The 23,636-nt window shown below is 43.9% G+C and overlaps 2 protein-coding genes across 5 annotated transcripts in view; one reads left to right on the plus strand and one right to left on the minus strand.

The window, feature by feature from the left end:
• Positions 1 to 1,590, minus strand: part of ATXN7 (ataxin 7) — an 89,675-nt gene extending 88,085 nt beyond the window's left edge. For 2 of the 4 annotated variants that reach the window (XM_071813270.1, XM_065845347.2), the window contains exon 1: positions 510 to 636. The gene's annotated coding sequence lies outside the window, so the exon portion shown is untranslated. Of the gene's footprint in view, positions 1 to 509; positions 637 to 968 lie in introns of those variants that run through there. The other 2 variants (XM_065845348.2, XM_065845349.2) reach the window with 2 other exon arrangements.
• On the plus strand, positions 624 to 10,276 carry THOC7 (THO complex subunit 7). The gene is made up of 8 exons (XM_065845352.2): positions 624 to 756; positions 1,211 to 1,328; positions 2,220 to 2,347; positions 3,131 to 3,217; positions 4,645 to 4,702; positions 7,892 to 7,958; positions 8,081 to 8,150; positions 9,378 to 10,276. Exons 1-8 carry the CDS (start codon positions 738 to 740, stop codon positions 9,443 to 9,445), a joined length of 615 nt encoding a protein of 204 aa, XP_065701424.1. The 5' UTR covers positions 624 to 737; the 3' UTR covers positions 9,446 to 10,276.
• The last annotated feature ends 13,360 nt before the right edge of the window (positions 10,277 to 23,636 follow it).

Raw genomic sequence — 23,636 nt, forward strand, 5'->3', positions numbered from 1 at the left:
CCAGTATCGAGTGGGGATGATCCCAAGGGTGGTCCAGGGCGGCCAGCCTGGCTCCCTCACACCTGCACCACGTCCTCTGCACCCTCAGCAGGGAGCGGGACCGCAGGGCTGGTGCTCCCGCTCCCTCCAGCCACGGGGACCAGCCAGCACCCTCACAACACCAGCACCTCGGTGCTGAGCACCATGGCGGGACCGGCCACCTGTTCCCCTGCGCTGCCGCCACCACCACCGAGGCCGTGTGTGAGCCTGGCGAAGGGAGGATGGGGCCACCAAGGGCGATGGCGGGTGGCCCCGGGAAGACGCTCTGAGGCGGGAGCGTGGCAGAAGGGCAGCGCAGGGGCAGCTCGGGCGCACCCCGGCCCGGCACGTCGAGGGCAAGGGAGCATGTGCCGGGGGCATGGCGGGGCGGCTCGGGCGGGGGGCGGCGGGGCCGGGGGCGCGGTGGCGGGGGCGGGGAGGTGGAGCCTGGCTGCGGGGACCGCCGCTTCCCTCCCCCGTCAGCCCCTCACCTGGCGGGGCCGCCCCTCGCCAGGGGGCCGGTTCCACGCGGGGCGCAGGCCTCGCCCGCCGGCCCTCCCCGCAGCCGCCGCCGGGCCGCGCGTCCGCCGCCAGCCGGCTCAGGCCCCAGCCGCCGCCGTCGCCTCCCCCTCCATGGCCGCCGCTCTCGCCGGCTGCATTGTGGGAAGCTGACCTCACTCGCTGCTGCCGCCGCCCCGCCGGCTCCGGCACTCGCCGCCATGGGGGCCGTGACCGACGGTGAGACCTCCCTCCCTCTTTCCTCCCTCCCTCCCTCCCCGCGCCCCGACCCCTGCCCGGCCCGCTCCGCTCGGCTCGGCTCCCCTCCGCGCCGGCCCCGCCTCGCCTCTCGCCCGCCGCATGGCCCCGGCCAGTCTCCGGGGAAGAGCTCCCCGCGCCCCGGCTTCAGGCCTCTCCCCGAGGCCCCCCGAGCCACATCCCCGGCCTCTCACCCCGCAGATGGGCCGCCATCCCGGCCGCGACCCTGCAGCCCCGCTCCCGGGCCCTTCATGCCGGGGAACGCCCGGGCTGTGGGCGCCCCCAGGGTCCCTCAGCCCCGCGCTCCGGCCCGGGGCCGGCTCCTGTTTAGCATATCCTCCCGGTTTAGCCCCGGGAATCGTTCTCTGAAGGCGCGGACTGAAACCCGCGCTCGGCCCTGGAGTGCGGCTGCCATTAAACAGGAGTTTTTCCTTAGATGAAGTTATCCGCAAGCGACTTCTGATCGATGGCGATGGTGCTGGTGACGACAGGCGGATCAATTTGTTGGTGAAGAGTTTCATTAAGTGGTGTAATTCCGGATCTCAAGAGGAAGGGTATTTGTTTTCTGTTTTGTTTTGTGTTGTTGCTGTTGGCTTTTGTTTGGTTTTGTTTGTTTATTTTAGTCTTGAAACTGATTAGCTTGCATTTTAGTGGAAGGCTGGGCTTGATCCTTTTCGAAAACATCCATGTTAAAATGTATACATCTGCTTTTGGGTATGGCTCTGTGGTGTTCCCAGGACAAAAGCCGAGCGCTGTGGCAGGAGAAGAAGGCGAGAGACGGGTCAGAAATTTCTGAATGCTGCAGGCGGTATCGTGAAATCTGCCAGCGCCTCTCCGGTGCCCTCAGGATCGTGGTGCTGCTGTGTGATCCGTCCCAGAGTCCCGCTATTGTAACAGGATCAGGACTCGAGTGTTTTAGTTGGCAGTTCTTCATTTGTTTTGTTAAGAAAGGGTAGTACTGCTGGTATTTCTGCTGCTGCGGTTCTCTTGTTTTTTAACAAAACAAAACAAATGCCCAACAGGCTAAAATAGTAAGGGATGAGCGACAGTTTTTGTGTGTTGCTGTGAGGTCCATACCAGCAGTGGATATAAATTCCAGGAGGACACAATATAGCAATTGTGTGTTCAGAGAAGCACTGCAGTACTAAAATACTAATCTCAGCGGTCACAGAGCCAACCTTAGCTGTGAAGTTTATAAACCCTGGATGAATCTGCCTATTGCTTTAATATTCACTTTGCAACTTTAAGGACACGGCGGCAGAATTAACGGGTGTAATGTTTCTAACTGCACTTTCAAAAAATTATACATTGAATCTTGGAAATATTTTATTTCTTTAACAATTGTTATTTAATTGTTCCTTATGCTACATGAGGCTTTGTTTTGTTTTATAAAGGTAGGGGCTATTTTTATGCTGCTTAGGAATAAATATCTTGTCTGTTTCCAGTTACAGCCAGTACCAACGAATGCTGAGTACTTTATCACAATGTGAATTTTCAATGGGAAAAACTCTTCTGGTGTACGATATGAACCTGAGAGAAATGGAAAATTATGAAAAAATCTATAAGGATATAGGTAAAAATGATAAAATATTACTGTTTTCTCTTTGGCAATTTCTGTTTTATTAACAAGCTTGAGCCAGTTCTGGTGAACATAATATATCACAGAATCACAGAATGTCAGGGATTGGAAGGGACCTCAAAAGCTCATCCAGTGCAATCCCCCCATGGAGCAGGAACACCCAGCTGAGGTTCCACAGGAAGGTGTCCAGGCGGGTTTGAATGTCTGCAGAGAAGGAGACTCCACAACCCCCTGGGCAGCCTGGACCAGGCTCTGGCACCCTCACTGAGAAGTTTCTTCTCATATTTAAGTGGAACCTCCTGTGTTCCAGTTTGTATCCATTGCCCCTTGTCCTATCATTGGTTGTCACCGAGAAGAGCCTGGCTCCATCCTCCTGACACTCACCCCTTACATATTTATAAACATTAATGAGGTCACCCCTCAGTCTCCTCCAAGCTAAAGAGCCCCAGCTCCCTCAGCCTTTCTTCATAAGGGAGATAAGGATAGATATGAGATGAGGATAGATATGAGTATAGATGATGATGGATATGAGTGGTTGATTTTTTTTTCCCCTAATTTTCTTAATAGATAGCACTCATACAGAAGGTATAAGCATCTTATCAGTATATAAAATATATACAAACATTTTTAACCTATTGAAGTGGATGTACTTGTGAAGCTGATGAAACTAGCAGGCCGCCATGTCACAAACGGCTCTTTGTCTTTTTATAATTTAGCAGAATGGCTTATGTGTATTGTTTGATTTCAATATGACTCTGTATATTTTTTTTTCTTAAGAAAATAGTATAGCTGCAGCACATGAGAAGATTTCTGAATGCAAAAAACAAATCCTGCAAGCAAAAAGAATTCGAAAAAATCGCCAGGGTAAGGAGCAATATCTGTATTTACACTGGCTGGCTTCCATATTTTGTTATCTTCTGAATTATATTGTATCAGAAAATAGTTTACAAATTTTTGAAGTGTAAGGGAATATACTGGCATCATGAATACTATATTTAGTCTGGTGGGTTCCGCACCCACAACTGAAAGTTTTTGGTGGATGAAGCAGGCAAGAGTGAACCAGTAGATCTCAATGACGTGTAACATCAGAAAAAACTAAAACAATAGTTCAGAGAGAGATTTTCAAGCCAAAGAAAAACCAGAATTAGGTGACTTGTGAAGAACTAAAGCACATTATTAACAGTGAGAAAAGACTTACAGCCAGCACTGACAGTCATGCAAGTGCATTCCTTCAGCTCTTAAGATAATGTCTCGACACACAGACAGTGGTGCCGGTTACACACCCAACAACTCTGCATGTGTCTTTACTGAATACCTGTTATGGCAGGTGTATGTTTTCCCTACTCTTAAAACTATGTGCTGATATTTTCAATTGAAACTTAGAGCATTTCCCTGTAATACTGTCTTATTGAAAGATTAGCAATTGAGGAGAAGCAAGAATTTGTTTCTTCTTAATAAATCAAATGCAAAAAGGAAATTATTAAAAATATAACAGAGGAAAGGTTTTAAATACAACTGTTTGATCAATTTTTCAATAATTTTAGACTCAACTGGAAATTAAAAGAACCTCAACTAGGAGGAATGTAGAGTTTTTATATCTTCACAAACATAGATCTGAAGTGTTTCCTTTTTGATATGTTCTGTCCAGTCTGCAGCACAGATTTTTCCGTGTGATGAGGTAATTGCTGTATGTGCAATCTTACTATCAGGAAATGCCTTTGTTAGCTGTCTGTATAACCATAACGTTATTGTTAATGTGGAATACAGTTTAAAAAAAATCTTGTTGTTTTCATACGCAGCATTTTATACTTTTTTTTCTCAAAATCTTAAATGTTTATGTGTGACATCTTGTTAACACTGTGTTCTGTACACATACACACTACATTGCATCTAAAATCAATACTGATGTTCACATACAAAAGACCAAGCGTGCAGCAATGCAGAGCAATCTTAAAGTTGTGTTTTCTGGCCTTATCCTTTATGAATCACTAGCACTGGATAACTTAAGTTTGAGTGAGTAAATAATGGCCTGCAATCTTATCTGTAGTTTATTTAAAATCTCTTTTGATGTAATCATGTACTTTGAAATGTTATAGCATGGTATAAATTATATACCTTAATATATATATTTGTAGGTATTTCTATCTATGTAAGGTGTTGTGTACAAATTTGAAAAATGTAAAACCAGTTTTTCAAGAAGGAAAAAGAATCTGCACCGTTCTGTGGTGCTTGATTTTTGGTTCTTGAATCTATACTTCCAGAATTATTTAGACTATTTAAATTTCTTTCAGAGTATGATGCATTGGCCAAAGTCATACAACACCATCCAGACAGACATGAAACATTGAAGTAAGTATGAAACTGCATTAAATTATAAGCCAGTAAGTTAGAAGTCATCAGATTTGATATCTCTCTAGTTTGACCTTTCCTCACTTCTATATAGTTTCTTTTAACGCAAGGAAAGCTTGGGTTTCGTTTTCAAATTGTGCCCATCTGTATGGATTCAGAAGCACTGATAATCATTTTATATTTGAAAGTTTTCCATTGTTAAGGTGAATAAGTGAACTCAGAAGTAAATGCATGTCTAATGTCAGTTTGCTGGGAACTAGTTCCTCAGAAAAGAGAGATAGTGGGGAAGTGCTGTAAAGTGCACCAGCAAAGGGTTTAGTAGCCGTGCAAAATAAATAACACGAGGCAAGTAAGATGGGATGAGACAAAACAGGAGAAAGCTCTTGGATTTTATTATTTTATTTTTATGTTTTCCTTGTAATGGTTGTTCCTGCATGCCTGGTTATAAATTACTATGTCGCATCCCAAAATATAACATGTCCTGGCATGCGGGTTAGACCTACCTGTAATGTAGGTCTAATGTAACTTATAGCATTGCTTGTGTCGTTGTTGAATTTGGATCATTTTGTGCAGTTGTAGGGAGATAATATTTTTAACTTTATCAAGCCACGGAAACGTTCCAGGACTCATTGCATCTATGAGTTTGTTCTTAACCTGGTTAAGATGTAGCAGGGGGTTACTGTTCTCAGTTAAGTGCAGCTTGCGCCTAACCTGTTGCCCACTTTCAGTGAAACTGCAGAGGGAGGTTTTCTTTTCCCATTTGATAGTCTTTCGTACCAAAAGCAAGATTTTTGGTTATATTATTGCCCTAATTATAGCTATAAGCCACGGAGAATATTTCACACATTTTTCTTGTGTGTTGTTTTTTCTGTGCCTTGATTTCATTACCACAGCTTTGATTATTACAGGCAATTCTCATGAGGCTTAACTACTTCTTATTTCATTAATCAGCATGTGCTGTTTATGAAGTGAGGCTTCATCATAAAGAATTATCAAAAGTGAAGTTTTTGAGATAAGTAAATTGATTAAGAATGGAAACAACTAAATTATAATACTTTTTTTTTGTAGAGGATGGTAAGTTATTTACGTTTTGGGAGGTTGTTCTAATTTTGCCTAACACATCCAAGCATAAGTTTCTTAAGCAAAGCTAGAAATGGTCTTAAGTTACAGCTATTAAATGTGGCATTTTTGTCTGAAACTTAATTTTGTCATCTCTTTAGGAGATTATACTACAGTTAGAAATACCAATGTGTTCATCCACTGGAAGAATGACTACAGTATATGCTCTTCTGTCCTTAGTCCTCCGTATCTGTAGTCGAAGACACAGACTTGAACTGTAGCAGAGTATGATCCCCCATTTTGCAGATGGGGGAAATAGGACATAGTAATAGAATGGAACATTTTTAAAGGGAGCTTTGTTCGTAGGTATTTTAGCTTTAACTGACCTCTTTATGTGCATAGATTTTAAATATAAGGTCTAAATAAAGTTTTCATCCAGTGTTTTCATTACAAGGCTTCCTTTTTCTCCAGTTTGAGGAAAGTATGCAGAAAATCCTGCGATGAACCAAAAAGGGCAACCCTTCAGTCAGAACAGAGGAAGCCTCACTAACAGTGTCACGCTTTTCATGGAACTCTTAATCACTAAAAACACTTGAGAAAACTTGTGAGGAGAAATGTCCTGGTTGATTGCGAGAGATACATTTATAGCTTTTGCAGCTCATGTGACACAATAGGACAAAGTTCAGAAAACATACTTTCTTTATGCTTTTAAGGGGCTGTTTCTCAGAACAACTAGTCATACAGCACAAAAGAAGAGAAGCTGTTATAGGCTTAGTCACAAGTAATACATAGGAGCCAATTCAGGAAGTGACAGGAGCTGATCTACGAAATGGCAGTGCCCACAGTGTCATTAGATGCCCTATCAGAACAGCTCTTAAGAGGACCAAGAAATGACACTAAGTCACAGAAAAGGAGATACAAAAATGAGAAGGCTAGGCAAAGATTCCCTGAAGCGGAAAGTAAAAGAAGTCAAATGCCAGATGTGGCTCAGATGTTACTAGAGAAAAAAATTCCCATCTTCTCACAGTCTGCTTATACCTGACAGCACACTATAAACCCCTAGATTTGGCCAAACAGAAATCTTTCGGTAAACAGAAACCAAGTACTGGGAAAATCACTGAATGAGCCTGGAAGGTGTTAGCCCATTTCCATTATAGGAAAGGATAATATCACACCCAACCCCCTTTTCAGGCATTTGCTCAAGGTACCAAGCATACTGGCTCAAAAAAAGCCAATATCCTCAGGTAGCACTAAACCAGACCTTTTTTCCCATCCGTTACTTAGAACTGGCGGCCTTTTTGTGGTTCCCTGCCCAGAGTAGTTGCAGCAGTACTAAAATCCCTTGCTGACCCCTGTGCAGTTCTGCCTCCTAATTAATCAGGGATGGTCAGTCCCAGCCCAGGTCATCTTTAAATAAACAGATTGTTCTCATTACATGGAGCATAAATTATGATGGGCATTAGAGGAAAAGCAGAAAGGCCAAACTGCAGGTTTGAGCGTAGGAGTTGATGCTCCATCCTCATTTGAAAGCTGGTGCACATGATAGTACCTGTTATTCTTTGTCCTACCTCAAAAAGGATCATGGTGGTCTGTGGTGGGGCCAAGTGAGAACAGAAAACAGTCAAATGCTTGCAGAAAGATCCCAAACAGGTGTTGAAAGATGATGTATTTCAAAAGGATATGAATAATAATGAAGATTATAGGTGTTGTATGTTTCCTTTATCTCTTAATTAAAGTAAAATAAAATAAAAACTGGCATTTGAGAAGGAAATGAGCATTTATATGCATCACAGTGCTGAATTCTGTGTGCTGAGGCATAAACCATATTATGTAGTCTGACACAAAATGTAGATTATTCTACATATACCTATTGTAAAGTCTACATGTTGCCCAGTACTCTGCCCCACGTACAACTGCAGTCACGCTTGGGGCCTTGTTTTCTGTAAAAGTCCTGAAATAACATGTTTATGGCATAATAGTTTAACATTTATGTCTCTGTTTAATTTCATTTTTTATGCTTTGTTTACCTGTGCTGCTTATTTAATGGTTCCCTTTCCTCCACTTAGTTCAAACCTATTTTTGAAGAATTTTTCAGAACTTTTAAAAAATACTGTGACAATTTCTTTTCAGGCAGCTGGAAGCTTTGGGAAAAGAACTACAACACCTTTCTCACATTAAAGAAAATGTTGAAGATAAGGTAGGGTTTTCACAGAGATTGTTATATAATTATTTATTAGGAATATAATTAATGGAGCACCTGCTATGGGTTGTTTGGTGGTGGTGCTCTGTCTTCCTAAAATATATATTTTATCATTCCAGTTGGAGCTGAGAAGAAAGCAGTTTCATGTTCTCCTGAGCACCATCCATGAACTTCAGCAAACCCTGGAAAGTAAGTGGTGTTCTTAGGTACTATATAGGAAACTGGGTTGGGTTTCAGCGGATCAAAAGGAATCACAGCTTCCAGCAGTGGGCTGGCTTTGTGCAATTGAGGTTGGTGCCCTCTTGCATTGGCAGCATTTCTTTTCCCAGAACTAAGTAGTAGTCCGGAGCCTGCTCAGAACTGCTTTCTTCTACAAGCCAGCCACTGTGTCATTTCCTGACTAGCTTCACATTGATATGTAGACAATGGACTTCTTGAAAATGTGGGGACAGAGAATAACAATGTGAGTGGTTAGGCTTTTTTATTTTTTCTTTTTTTTAAACAGGTATTTTGTTACAGAAAAGTAGGTGTGTCCGTAGTTTCCACACTTATTTGTGTCATTCCTGTTTCAGTAGTTTTGAACATGTCACTGCCATCACGGTATTGTTTGACACTTTACTAAAAAGAAACTGGAATACAGGAAAGCTAAATCACTTACCTACTTGGACAGCGAGTCCGTAATAGAGCAGGGACTATAACTGCCATACACAAGAGCTAAATTCAGAAATTTAGTTATACTCATCTTTTGTACTTAATGTTTTCAAATCAACGCTTTTCATGCTCTAAGATGGATAACGTTGTTTTAAATATTATTTGCTGGATTTTTGTTGTCTTTCCAAGACAGAATAATTGGTATAGCCACTGAGCACGACCCGATTAACATACAGAGATGGCTATAAGAGCGGACTTTCATTCCCTAAGGCCGTCTAGATCTTCTTAAGCAGAATGAACGGTTAATCCTAGGTGCACTTTAGCAGAAGGTTATTGTTATTATGTGTTACTAACGCTTGCTGAAGTGTTACATTCATGTGAAAATGTATTTTAGAGGGTATAGATTACCTTTCAGCTACTAGAATTTGGGAAGGAAATAACATTTGAGTGGAAGGCACAGCTTCAGTTTGAGATTAATATTTAATAGGCAAAGAGAAGGCATGTAACTTAAAACAATCCAGTACTGTTTGCTTGATTTGGTACTATAGGGCTTACCCCATGTTTCCTGTAATAGCTGTTACAGGTAACAGCCTTAAAAACTTTGAAGACTTTGTTTTGTTTGAACAATAGCATTTTGTATAATGACATACTCAACTACACGTTTAAGGCAATTACCATAAAATATTTAAGTGGGACACAGCTCTGCAATATAGTCTGTAAATATATAACCAAGCATGTTTGACTAATAGTACTATTGAATTTTAGATGATGAAAAACTTTCAGAAGCTGAAGAATCTCAAGAAACTCAGATGGAAACAGAGACCAAACAGTAGATGTAATATGAAGACTACTGACTATACTATTGAAGAATATCCAAGTGTCTTCACTTTGTATTGAAGCCAACAGTAAGAGAGATGGAACCGAAAAATACTTTTCTACTGCTTCTATGAATTTTTATACAAAAATACTTGTTTTGCTTATGCTTCAGGGGAAAACAGTTACAGATCTGTGCAGGCAGGCATTTGCATTAATCCACAAACTTTGTAATTTGTGACAAGAAATACAGTTTGTGTTTGAAAGGATGAAGCTTCTGCACAGTACTTGTTAGCTGAGGTGTTTGCAAAACATTGTCAATAAAAGGTGTTTACAAAGAGTTTCCTATTTTTAGTAGGCATCGAACCTAATAGTATGGGCTTCCTTTCTCACTTGATGCTGGGCTGAGGGCAATGCATCTGTGCCTGAGTCCCACCTTCCACACCCTTGTCCAGATGGGACCTAAAACTGAACTAAGTCTGATCTTAATTTTTTTAAAGTAGCTACCATTTTAGAACTTACCTGTGACTAGACTAGAATTTGCTAGTTTCATATAAAATTACTTCTGTAGAATTAATACTTGTCAAGAGGTGTAAAACAGCAAAAATCATACTGTACTAGCTTTATTTTTTTCCTTAATGTGATGGAAAGGACTGCAGTGATTTGAGCCTCGCTGTGCTGTGACCTGTGCAACCACATCAAAAGTCAAATTTTGAAATGACACGTTTAAAGGTGCAATTTTAAAGCTTTGTTCTTGTAGAACCAGGAATCTAATCCTGATACCATTTGTAATCTGCTTCTGGAGTTTATCTGTCAATTGACTATTATGAAATACATTGTAGTTCCTGAAACAGATGGTGGAACCCTTCCTTTCTCATAATGACAAACTGAAGCGGTAGAGCGGCAATCATAATGTTAAACAATTTCAAATAGTGTTATTATTAATAGGGAGGGTGGAATCTGGATCATCCTGCAGTCTGAGAAGCTGGTTGGGAGGTAGAAAATACAGATTTTGTACGACAGGGAGGAAGAAATAAGGGGCAGTAGTAGGTCATGTCACTACCTGTTAGCCATGATCTAAAACACCTGTTAAATCAAAACCTTACAGTGGTTTGGGTAAAGGACCACATTTTGAATCTCGCTTAGACTGACCCATGAGCATACGTGGTTTAAGTAAAATAATGATGTTATACAGAATAAGGCCTCTTCAAACTAGGTGACAGCTGAGGGAGATTTCCAGGATTGTGACTTTGGACTTTTATAGTCTAATGCCATACAGTTCCCACTCTCAGTGCTTGTGGATCTGTGTGCGTTGGGCTGAACAGACGTATCTGAGCTTGTTTTGCTTGCATTCCAAGTTTGCTAAAGGCAAGCCAGCTGAACGAGAAGTCACACAACTTCAGTAGCGTGGTGCAGCCCCGGACTAATAAGCTGTCAAAAGTTGTCTGGTTCACAGCTGGTCAGCTCAGAACACAGGGGAAGCTCAGGTTTGCCTGCTAGAGCCTGTGTAGACATGCAGTGCTCCTTATGCACTACAAATTTTGCAGATGGTGGGGAATAGGTAAGCAAACAAAAGGGATTTAATATGAAAAATACACTGTCAAAAAGTATTTAGGGTGCTGTGTTTTTTCCCCTCCTATCAAAAGTGAATAGTAAAATATTTTCTAAAGCGGCAATAGTGTTATTGCCAAATCAGGGAGGAGTCACTTTCATGAATGTGTGAATTATGAAGATGACAAAGTCTCAAGATACTTTTCAAGCACATTAACATTTTTTGTGGTTGAAAGGCCCTCCCTGAGCTACCTTCATTGTATTTTGATGCAGATGTGGCTGACATTTACCAGCTACAAATGGTCTCTGTAACAGCATTGTCATGAAAACCTCAAATTTTTCTGTTCATTGTTTTACGCAGTTCTTTGGAAATCACTTGGATTACAAGTATCTTAGCTCAGAACTTGCTCTGCTCTGTACAGAACCTGACCAGAAACCTGACCAATGTGTGAGTCTGTCCCTCTCATAAGGATCACATACACAGAAACAAAACTTGTACAAAGAGAAGCAATACAGATGTGTGGCAAAGTAAGGAGTCTAGTTTTAATTATACTCTTGCAATCTTGAAAATAAATGATTGCCCTAGAAAATGAAGTTGCCCCAGCACAACGTGGCAGCAAGAGGGTGAGGTGAGGTGATGTGAGGTGATGTCACCGTACGGCCTTGGACAGCAACCAAACCAAAAAAAAATTACATTAATTCATCTGTGCCTCAGTGGGACATCTGAAATCCTTCCTCCTATGTTTTTCAGTATTTATACCTCTAACTTCTTAAACACTGCATTTGTAATGAAAGAGAAACAAAACTGAATGAAACTCATAATACCAGGCAACAATTAACCTGCTCTGTTATCAAGCCACAAGTTCTGCTATGCGTATGTTGAAAATAGATACCTGCAACCCCTTTATTCTTCTATTGAAGCTTTCTTTGGGTTGTATTTCCAAGGCACAGATGATAGTCACCATTTCATCCCTACCTGGAAAGTTGTCCTGCTATGATGCTGCCTACCTGCATTAACTCTAAATGTACACATACAAAAATCTATACATTTACAGGCTCAGGATCTCAACAACCATGCTGTTTAAGTAAGAAATCTTTCCCATTTTTATGATCTGTCTCATCCCTATCTAAACTGAAACATTATTACATACCCAAATGCTCCATCTTAATGCCATTGCCATGTGGATGCAAAAATACAAGCAGAAAAAGAGATGATGAAGTGATAAGCTGGCATTTTCTATATCAGGATTTATTTTTTCATCCTCTCCAAATGAGAGAGAAGTAGAGTTCAAGAGTGGAACACTGAACAGAATTGGTAACTTGAGCAGACTTTTTGAAAGAGATTTAGTGAGCTTCATGGAGGGATGGAAGGAAGAGGATAAAGAAGGTCACAGTGACACTGCCAAGTGATGGGATATCTCTGAAAGTGTGGTAATTTGAAGACAGCTGCTGCCAGCAAAGAAAATTACAAAAAATATATCACAAAGGTGAGATAGAAATTATTATTTTAGATAGTGGTCATGTAACTTTTCCAGCTGTCACATATGACTTGCACCATCCTTTCCCTCATTCTTTTTTCTCACGTCTTGGAAGGTTATATTGTTGTGAGTTTAAAAAAAAATAAAATTAAAAAAAATATATAAGTACAGGCAAGTACTCTTAGTTTTGTTCTAGGAACCTGTGTGATTTTTATTTTATAGAATACAAGCATTAGGGAAATACTATACTAGTATGAGAACCATGTAAAATATATATACATATATGACAGACCCCAGGGAAAGCAAGTTAGCAACAGAGAAGCGTTCTACCTTTCCTACTTCGTCCTGATTGTCAAACGTGTTCTTGGGTTACCTCAGCCTTCATTTCACAAGTCCATTTTAGTAAACGTTATTACCTGTGTTGCAGAAGTCCCCAGAAGTGCCACTTGTGTGGCCCAAGGCCCGTGTGTTGCTAGGCGCTGTGCAAAGGCAGAACAAGAAGTCCGTTCTTGCCCCTCTGTGCCACAAGAACCAGGAGGCAAAACCAGGCTCAGAGCAGAGCGTCCTGAGCGCCGCAGCACCGCAGCCTGCCTAAAAACCCCTGCTGTTCCCACTGGCCTGGCCCAATTCTCCTGCCTGCTGCCAGCAGGCAAAAAGGCAGCAGGAGCTGGCACAGCGTTTCTGCCCGGGGCTGCTCAGGTACACACCAAAGGCACTTGGGGAATGGGACACCAGGGGCTGGGGACCCAGCACATGCCCACCAACAGGACTTGGCATCCTCACGTCGAGGAGTTTCCCGGGTATTCAAGAGTAATCTTAAAGCCAGGGGTGCAGCGTGCTGTGGTGTGTTTGTCTAGGTCGGCAGGGTGCTAAGGACAAGGGTGAGGTGCCTCACACCTCTATGCAGGGTGAGATCCTGGGGGGGCTTGTGTCATGGGAGGAGAAGCTCTAAGCCTGTCCTCACTAGAAGCAGAAAACTGGTTGTGTTGGGCAGCTGCTTCTGTTGTTAATGGCAGGAGCTGGTGTTAACTGAGAAACCCACAAAGAGGAACTGAAACAAACTTGTTTTTCTAGATTTGTTGTTTCATGTAGCTTTTGTGGGGATCACACATTTGGATTCCACAACCACTGCAGCTCCCGGGTGCCGCCAGCGAGGTGATGCTGGCTTACACCACCCAAGGGTCAGGCCCAGTGGGCTCGCTGACAAGCCCCAAAACACGGACCTGAAGTGATTCACCGCTGTGCAGACCAGCATCTCCTGGAGTATGGCTTAGGGAGCATTTGGTTCCCACCCCACTGGCACAAAAGTAATTCCAAATTTCCTCATTTCCACCGGCACAAAACCAGCCGCAGACACTCCGCGTTCCCACCAGCAGCGCGGACACGGATCTCCCCTCCCGGTAACGGAGCCCCGCCGGGGCCGCTGCCGCGGGGCGGCCGGCAGGGGGCGGCAGAGGCCGGCAGGGACACAGCGGCCGCCAGGGGGCAGCAGCCGCCGGCCGAGCGTTTCAGCTCCGAGCGCGTCACGATCGTCAATATTCGTGTTTTCATCACATCCTTTTCAAAACACTGCCGTTCCTTTAGGTTTTAACTTTCCCCGCGCGGAGACCCCCACCGGTGTCTAGAGCGGTTAAAAACCACAGAGGTTTTCTCCGCTCTCCCCACTGCGTCCTTGGTTTCCAGCGTCCCACCTGAATTACCCTGATCCTCAAAGCCTCTCCTAAAATGCCCAGATACACAAGATGCTGCCGTGATACAAAAAGTGCAATGCTAAACCTTTGCTCATTGCAACACCCCATAAAGTGACAAAAGCAAACGGTAACCAATTCTTAATTTTCTTACTGAATTTAAAGAAGAGACAGATACTAAACCCTCTGAGCTGCCCCATGTGAGGGCAGGAGGAGCAGAACCTGACTGCTCCCAGCAGGGCTCCAGCACCCTCCAGCACACCCAGCACCGCAGCCCGAGGCCAAGGTGAGAACCGTTTCAGGATCACTTGGTACTGCGATGCTCAGAATTTGCAGCACCACGGTGAGAAACTTGGCAAAAGTTTGCTGAAAGCGTTCTACTGCATGAGAATTCGTAAAATAAGCAACAGCCCAGACACGTGTTTTTAAATTGCTCTCTTGTTAAGGAAAAATAAAAACCAAACCAACTAAACAACCTTTTTTATGTTTTACCAGTTTGCTTGCAGTGAAAAAGTCACCACTGAGAGAATTTAAAGTGCTGGTTTATTTCCAAGGAGAAAAGGATCGTGCTCTTCTCAACAAAAAACTGTTTCATTGTAAGTACACACTGGAAATAACAGTGTGTACTGCATGTAACAAATAGGCCCCACTAGTAGCCCTTTTTGAACAAAAAACCCCAACATGTAATTTAAGAGTTGGCAAGGCAAGTTTTCTGCTGCTACCTTTGCAGTGACTCTTATGTAGAGCATTACTACACTTTAACCTCCTTGTATGAACCTGAGTGAATTCCATCTTTACACTGAACTTGCTGCACCAAAATCCCCGTGCATTAGCTCCTATTCCAAACAAAATATTTTCCCTGAGGAGTCGTACTGTTGTTGAAAAAACTCCCAAACAACATTAGGCTTCAAAGCTGAAACCAAAAGCCTCTGGTTGTTTACCAAACACAACAAACAAGTTTAGACACAACAAAGGAAACAACCATCACTGTCCAGAGCAGCTTCTCTCAGTTAGACCCAGGAAACTTTTTCAACATGGTAAAAATTCAGAGATGGAGATATTTTAACTTATTTGACAGCGAAACTGAAGAAAAAAAAATAGTATCTTGGTTTCTTTCTTTTTCTTAGTGCCTGTTAGCATCCATGTCCTTTGACCCTTTCTGCATGAACTTGCAGAATGCTTTCCGATCATTTCTGCTTTGCTCTGTTATTGTGACTGCTGGAGATGGGAAGGGCCATGGAGCACTGGGGCCACCACCCCTGCCATGTATGTCATTAGCGTCCCCAGTACCCAGCAAGGTGCAAAACCACAGCCTGAGCATCCACTACCTGCCTACACATCCACAAATGCTCAGGTGTTGGGAGACAGTTTGTTTATGCTGGAGCTCCTCCCTGGAGTAGCTGGTACATGCAGGTTATTTTTCAAAGCTTGTGGAGCTGTGTGAGATCTCCGTCCTTCTGACATACCAGCGTGACACTTTATTGAGCTGACCTGAGAAGCGATTGAAGGCAAACTGATGGATCTGATGACAGAAACCTTCCCTGGGAGACCTGTGCCTCGGTCAAATAAAATGTGAGCATCAAAACTATTTGCTGGAGTATAACAACAGCGGGATTCACTGAAAGAATGAGACAAATTCTGCATCTCAGACCTCATCCTGTCAGGGACATGTATTCACTCAGTTTCTTGTATATAAAAGCAGGTTCTTCCCAGCACTCCCTGGCACATTGATGGAGAGAACAAATCCCCAGGACCAACCTTTCCAGGTCACATAAAATGCACCAAAGCCAAGGGAAGATTTCTTCCCTCACGTTGTGTGGGCCATGGTCCCTTCACTTGTGCCCGTGGGACAGCGGGTGGCAGTGGGGGGACAGGGAGCCAGGCTGTCTGCAGGAGCAGCACCTCCAGGACCTGCCTGGGTAGAAAGGCCATGCAGAAGAGCCAGGGGAGTGAGTTGTGTATTTGGGGTGTGTTTGGGTTTGACTTCTCAGTACTACTCATTCAGGAGGGTGCTGTAACAGACAGCAAATCCCTCTTTGAATAGACAGATTACATTTATATTTAACTTGTGCTTAAGTTCTTGCCCTTTCTCCTCCTTACTCTCTAACCTGTCAAACCTGCCAGCTACTTCTGAAGTACACCAAGCAATGACAAAGGATCTCAAGGGAAAAACCGTCATGTAATCTCCTTGCTCCATGACAGTAAATAGCCATCGCATTTATTAAATGTACAGAGATGTAAAAAGGGGATTTGTGTTCCACTGCAGCATCTCAAGATGCAGAGCTATTCCCTGTGCTTGATAGGACTAAAGCCAAACCACAATCCTACAAGCGCATCAGCTGACGCTGGTTTGCCTGTACCATCCAACACCAAATAATATAATATGCAATAAAACTAAATGTTTCAGCTGTATTTCAGGCCTCTCACATGATGTTGGTTTGCTAGACATCATATGGCTGTAGCTAGTACCCAACAAGCACTTCCCTTTGGGGACAGGCTGGTGACAAGTCTTCAGAAGGAAACAATGCTCCTGTGGTCTGGGTAAGGGCCTGTGCTGAAAACAATGCAGGGAGTTTGCAAAACTATCCAGATAAAACAAAAAAAATCAGCTAAGAAAGAACAAAAACATGATAGCATTATTTGAAAGCAAAATCCTAAGGAAAGCAAAAGCGTTTTTCGGCAGCACAGAATTTCCACAGGGCTTTGACTGTGGGAGCAGCAGAATGGCTGGGCTGTGCAGGCACCGTGGGGATGCTGCTCGCCCGGTTCGGCAGCAGGTCTGCCCGGGGCTGCCTGCTCCCACAGGCTTGGGCTTCACCAGTGTTTACTTGTCCTGTGGATGCTTTTTAATCCGATGTCATGGGTTTTTCAAGTGCGCCAATTCCAGCTGTAGCCTGCTGCCAACTGATTGATGGTTTATGCCATTAACAGTGCCTGAAGATGAGAATTGCTAAAGAGCAGTGGGAATATTTACTTTCTCCTGCTAATGCAAGTAGAGAACTTAAAAAACCTTGTAGCCTGTATGCAGCCAGCTGGGGTGAAAACAACACAGAACACATCTCCATAGCTAAACCATAACAAATCCTCAGGACAGAGTGCTCAAAGGCAGGCCATAGCATTTAAAGCACTGCATTGCGTGTAGGGAGTGACCGTGTAAGATACGCGAGCCAGTGGATTTATTTTCTTAGGAGAGCTGAAATAAGAAAAAAGCAGGAAAAAAAAAAGAAGAAAATTAACTGTGAGCTGATTGTCTCTGCTTTATTCCCGTTCTCCAGGACTAGACCTTTAGCCTCTCTATGTGCACATACATACACACATCTGCACAACTGGAAGCCTTGCAGACTGCTGGGTATGCTGTACAAAAGCACTTTCAGAAACTTGAACTAATTAAACCAATACACACATCTCAGTGGCTCCCATTTTTTCCGACTGTGTCTCAAGCCTCAAACCCATTGCTATCACAGCTTCTTGATCCACTCCCACACCTCCGCCAGTGATACAAACACAGAGACACACTGGAGGAGTAAATACACGTTGTTATTTGTCTTGACACTTGGGAAGCACTGGAACTTCCGTTTGCTATTTCGCATTGTCCTGTTATCACCCATTGTCAAACTTCCTCCGCTTGTTTGCTTTACAATTGCTCATCTCTCAGGGGAGTGGCGGGGGAAGAGACACAGCATGCAGAGCAAAGAGCAGCAATTTTAATGAGAAATAATAGTAACTGACTAAAATGAACTGATTACATGGATATGTCAGTGCGAATGAGACAAGAAAGATTCCCAGTTGTGTTATCTCCAAATTGCTACCTGCCTGTAGCTATGCCTGCAATTAGCCATGTCAGCTGCAGAGGGACGGTTCAGCACCCAGTCCTCCTCCCGCCCATTAATTTCTGGAGCAATTCCCAGCGAGTACAACAGGAGCAGGTTGTTTCTGTTTGCTAAAATGCAGTAAAGCTCCTTGGACGGTGCACTCAAACCAGAAAGACTCTAATTCACTCTGAGGTGTCTGTTCCCAGGGCACCATCATAGAACAGCTCCTGGTGTGCACACAAGGGGCCTGGTGTGCCTGGGCACAATGCATGGATGCTGTACGTCCCTCCTGCACACCAGGTGACCTGTTTAATTATTTAGGCTGCAAAGGATCTTTGAAGGTCTCTAGCCCAACCTCCTGCTCAGAGTAGGGACAGCTTCAGATTACTGAGAGCCAGGATGTGGGTAACCAAGCGTCTCCAGGCATGGAGCTCCCATAGGCTTTCTGGGTTCCAGTTCCAATGCTTAACTATTCCCATTGGGAAATTGTTATTCCTTGCTGTCTGATTGACTTTCCCTCAGTGGCCATTGTGTCGTTGCCCAGGTCCTTGTTGGCCACAGGACCAACAGGACTCTGTCACATACCGGAGCACCATCACTGGGATGTGATCTCCCCTCCGCAGCCCCTTCCCATCCCAGGTGTTCTCTCTGGGGCTTCGTGTGCCAGGATCTGGCCACTGAAGTTAGCGTGCAATTCTGCTCATTTAGACGAAGCATTGGAGAGGTTAAAAAAAGCTCCTCTGTTTATGGTGCTCCATTTTATTTTTGTTTGTTTGTTCAGTTTTTTAAGTGAAACAGCAGTCGAAGAGTTAGGGTTTCACATAAGACGGGAACCGATCTCTTGGACAGCATTATTACTTCTCTGCCACCAGCGCAGCCACCTTGGCTTTCCAGCAGCCAAGAGGAGGGAACAACCCCAGCATTTATCAAGTCGGATCCTACTCTGCCATCAGCCCCCCGAAACTTTTCTTTCTGGAAGCAGTTTTGCCTGGAGAATCACCTACTGAGTGCTCACGCTCCTCCTCCGGCACACTGACATGATGACCGTATCCTTTCCAATTCTATTTTATTTGAAGATACTGGATACTGAAGAAGAATAATTAGTCATGATCCCCATCAGAAAGCCGAACAATTACAGTGCTGAACGATATTGTAGCAGTGCCTCTCATTAAGGAACTGCCAGCATTTTAATTATAACTTAATATCTTCAGTGGCTGACAATCCAGCTGTACAGCAGACCTGTTAAAAGTGAGATTGCAGGTTCCAGACTTATGCACCAGCAATTAAAGTTTTAGGGAATTTATTTATTTATTTTACTTCTTGCTTATTAAGATGTGTTTCTTGCCTATTTAAGCTCTTAGAAAATTTCATCAAAGTCCTTATGTTAATCAGTAGCGGGCTTTCCTTTAACTTTCAATGATTCTTCTGTCATGGCATGGGTTGGGGACACCATGAGGCCAGCAAGTATCTTGATGGGCTTTGTCCCATCAAACTGAAGCCAATATGGTGCTGCTTTAACATTTTCCACCTTCAAAGCTCTGGGCCAGTATTATTGCTCAGTACCACTGAGGAGCTTTGCTGAAGTCTGTTTAGAAAGTGCCCTAAGTATCAGTGGGGATTTATTTAGTTATTACATGTTAATGAGGCTTCAATAAGCTAAGGCAGTCTATTCCCTAACAGTACCTAAAATTAAAAACTACGTTTTAAACAATAAAACTTCATTAAGCATAAAGAGGCTAAGAACTCACCAGTCTGCAATATCCAAAATATTAAAAACAAGATAGAGTTTGTCCCTTCCCCAGCTTCTGAGTCACTGCAGAACCAAACTCTGGTGCGCTTGATTGTTTTCCTCGTTCAGGATTTCTGACAAAGTAGTTCAAACTTTGCAGACATGGAGTCCCTTGGGACTGCCTGTCCCTGCAAGAGCTCGACCCTGCAGCGGAGCAGGTCGAGGGGAGCAAAGCAGCCACCAGCACACAGCCAAGAGGCAACCAGCAACAGAGCCTGAGCTTACAGGTACCAGACACACCAGTATCACGTACTTAGGGAGTTTTTTGCTGAAAACTTTCCCACCCTTCAGCAGGCACCGCACATCTGAGGGCTGTGATGGAAATGCCTTTGCTGACTTGGATTTTGCTAGCTGGTCCTGAGACAGATGGGTAGCAGCACAAGATGCTGAGGGCAGCAGGTGTTACCTGGCTACAAGGTAGGAGTTATCAGTTACCTTCGATCTTCTGAGACCTGGGAGCTATAAGCTGTGCTGCCTGGCTTACACAGCTCGCCTTGCCCTCGCTGCAACAGGGACAAAACCCCAGCCAGGGTACAGCCAGGGCACAGCCCACCCTCGCCCACCCTCTCCCACCTCCCTGACTTTTCCAACACGAGTCTCCACGGAGAACTGATGCACAAGCTTTTCCCTGTCCTGTCCCTGGAGACATGCAGGGATGCTCGGGCTTTGCACAGATACATTCAGCACCTGGAAAATCACCCATGCTGGCATGCATTTCTAAGAACATATTTCTATCCTTTGAGGCTGGCTCAAGGGAAAGGTCCCCACAGAGCTCAGCGGAAACAAACACCACTTGGGAATAAAAAACTGCTGAATGTGACGTGCCACGTCTTAATTACACAGAGCTGCTATTCCCTAACATTGCTGATACTTGCACTGGAAGATAAGAAGCCCGTTGAGCAGGGACCTTCCAGCCACACTGCCTGCACAGGGGTCCCTTGGGCAGATGAGTCCCAGAGCCCCCGGTCCCACCCATGGCTCCAGGAGCATCACACACCCCAGCAACCACAACATGGGGCTGGACAGGAAGAGAAGAGCCGTGATGTATCAGACGAGGACAAGGTGTTGGCCCCAGCTACAAGAGCCCCTGGGGCAGCAAGTTCAGTTGGCCAACTCATTCCCACCCCTGCAGCCCCTGTGTCTCGGCTTCCTGCATCCACCGCTGCCCCCCTGGCTGGGAGCACCCGTCCTCCCCAAGTCCCCTTCCCCTCCAATAGCTCACTCATAAAACACCAGAAAAAAAAACTTGTGCCATTTGCAGCAGCCTCTCAGGGCTCACAGGGCAGATGTTCAAAGCTTTTAGATGCTTGTGTGCAGAGAAAGCAGCACGTATTGAGACTCTTAGCAACGTCTTGAGAAAACTGTGAGGCGTCCCTCCCTCCTTGACCATGCTGATGATCCCACTCAGGGACTTGTCCCTGCACTCAGGCATTAAAAGACCTTCTAAAAATGTTGGTCCATAGGCTGTCATGGGATGGAGGCAACGTCCTTACACCAACAGCACCTGCAGCAGTTCGGTTTGAGCGCACCTCAGAAAGAGGGGGATGGCCCTTTGCAGAAGCAGATATTGCTGCCTGGCCTTGTGTGATTTTAAATGCCACAAATCTATTTGTTTGTTTCCACTACTTACGTTTTGCATACATGTTTTTCTAAACCTCAGATTATTAAGCACAATTTTCTATGCTGGAGAGCTCAGGTACCTAAACACACAGGGGTGTGTCATAGCACTCGTCACCACACAAACACCCCAGTTTAATCCAGATGCAGCTGAGTAACTCCTGTTAGCTTTGTACCCTGCACGGGATGGCATGTGCAGGTGAATTTTCCTGCTGTCCATGGACAAAGCAAACCCCAGGGCTAGGAGCTGGACTCCTCCGGGAGGGATGAGCGTCCACCTCTCTCTCACAAAAGGATGCAGGCACCAAATGTACTACAAACACAAGCTTCTAGCAGGTGCCAGTGACAAAACATTTTTGGTTCCTGCTTAAATCTTATGAACCATGATTTGACACCCATTCCTTAAGCTTTTGAGGATCTGTGCTGAAGAAGGGAGGATTAACCTCAGGGCAGGGCATGGGCAAGGACAGAAACTGGGGCTTGTTCATCACTCAGACCATCACTTCTCATTCCAGGACTAGTTATGCAAGATGTTAATTTGAACTGGCAGCAGATTTTGCATAAAGACAGTTAAGAACACCAGTCAGCCTCAACATTTGCCATGCAATTTAGTTTTTGTATTATTAAAACCTTATAATGAAGTTTTCCAGTGCAGATCTTGCTTCAAGCTTTACTGCACTGAAATTCAATCTAGTGTAGAATACACTCACCCCAAAGGGTAAAGGGAGGAATATTAATATTACTGTTAAGTGCCCTGTGCTTGGTCTTAGCTTCTTCATAGTATAGGACACCAAGAAATTTTGAGGTTACTTCCATGTAATTTCCACCATCTTTCCTTTCCATGGACGAGACAGGACTGCCTAGAGCTTTTATGCAGGAGCAAAGAGTTTACTGCTGATGAGACTGGAACCATTCTATGACATCTTATTTCAGTCTAGAATGTATTTATTTTATCCCTAGCTAAAGTGTTCAGCTAGCTCTCTCTTTATAAAGATATTTCCACAAAATTGGTTACCACTTCTCAGAGAATATTACTTGGATAAGTTGCATTTCCCTTCTGAAACCATGGGCACTGCTGAAAACAGCTTCTTTCACCCCCTCCCCTCTCCAATAAGAAAAAACCCTCCTGAACCCTGGAGTTGAGTTTTTAGAAAACTGATAGCGAACACTATATTCATTCATTTGTTTTGTGCATGAAGTTCTTCAGGTGTCTCACAGTTCTTATCTACTTACTCTCAGCTCTTTGTTCAAGCCTCCTATTTAATATTTTTAAAATAAAAATAAACAAGAACAAATCATGTGAAAATACTTATTTTCCTCTCCACCTCTGTCTCTGTGGTTTGCATGAGGATGCTTTGCAGACCTGTCCCTTGGCCACCTTCTCTGCACTCACATCCCAGCCCGGTGTTTGGAGCAGAGCTGCTCCAGCATCACCCCCCAGTCAAGACAAGGACATCTTCAGGTAACTGATTCCAGCAGGTTCCTGTACTTGCTGGGAAGTGACCCACAGTCCTGAGTGTAAAAGAAGAGCAACAAACAGGAGAAGGATTGCTGTTCTTCGCTTGCACTGTCTAATTATAGGTAGTACTGTTACACACAGGCACAAAGTGTTAATGTCAGGGAAGCACATTTCTGTCCTGTAGCTTCTCTTTCTTATTCTGCACTCAGGGTACAGGAGAGAGCAACTCCTACATACAATTTATATATATCTGTAGATATGTGTGAGAGATTTTTAATAAAAAGAGGATGATGGTTGCCACAGGAAATTATGAATACATGCATATATACACACACTCAAAAACACATCCTGAGCCTCTGAGACCTTTCAATTTCTTGAAGGAAATACTTTTAAAGAAGGGTGGTGCCCTACTGGTAGCTCCTGCTTGAACCAATCGCTCAGCAGCAGAGAAGGGGGTGAACACGCACCTGAGCCCTCCTCGTGAGCTCTGATCTAAGAGAACGTGTCAGTTTGTGATGTGGGCATGTGAACTTTGAGGAAGTCGTAGCACAGCTACTCTAGTAATTATACAGTAAATGCAAGGTAACGTATAGGGAGGGGTAACTCCTTCATATGATATAATAACTGTGAACACCAGCTTTGCTCTGTGGGAGAGAAAAGTAGGGTTTCATTTCTACTCCACCCTATATAAATACAGCTGCCAAAGAGATGAGGCAGCTTCATCTGAGACCTATGCACTCACAAAATACATTAAGACCCTTGAGCTTTTGTTTTCCTCTAAAACTCCTATGATTGGTATATAAATAATCAGTTTAGT

Source organism: Patagioenas fasciata, chromosome 10, assembly GCF_037038585.1.
Source record: "Patagioenas fasciata isolate bPatFas1 chromosome 10, bPatFas1.hap1, whole genome shotgun sequence".
In the NCBI taxonomy this organism is placed as follows: Eukaryota; Metazoa; Chordata; class Aves; order Columbiformes; family Columbidae; genus Patagioenas; species Patagioenas fasciata.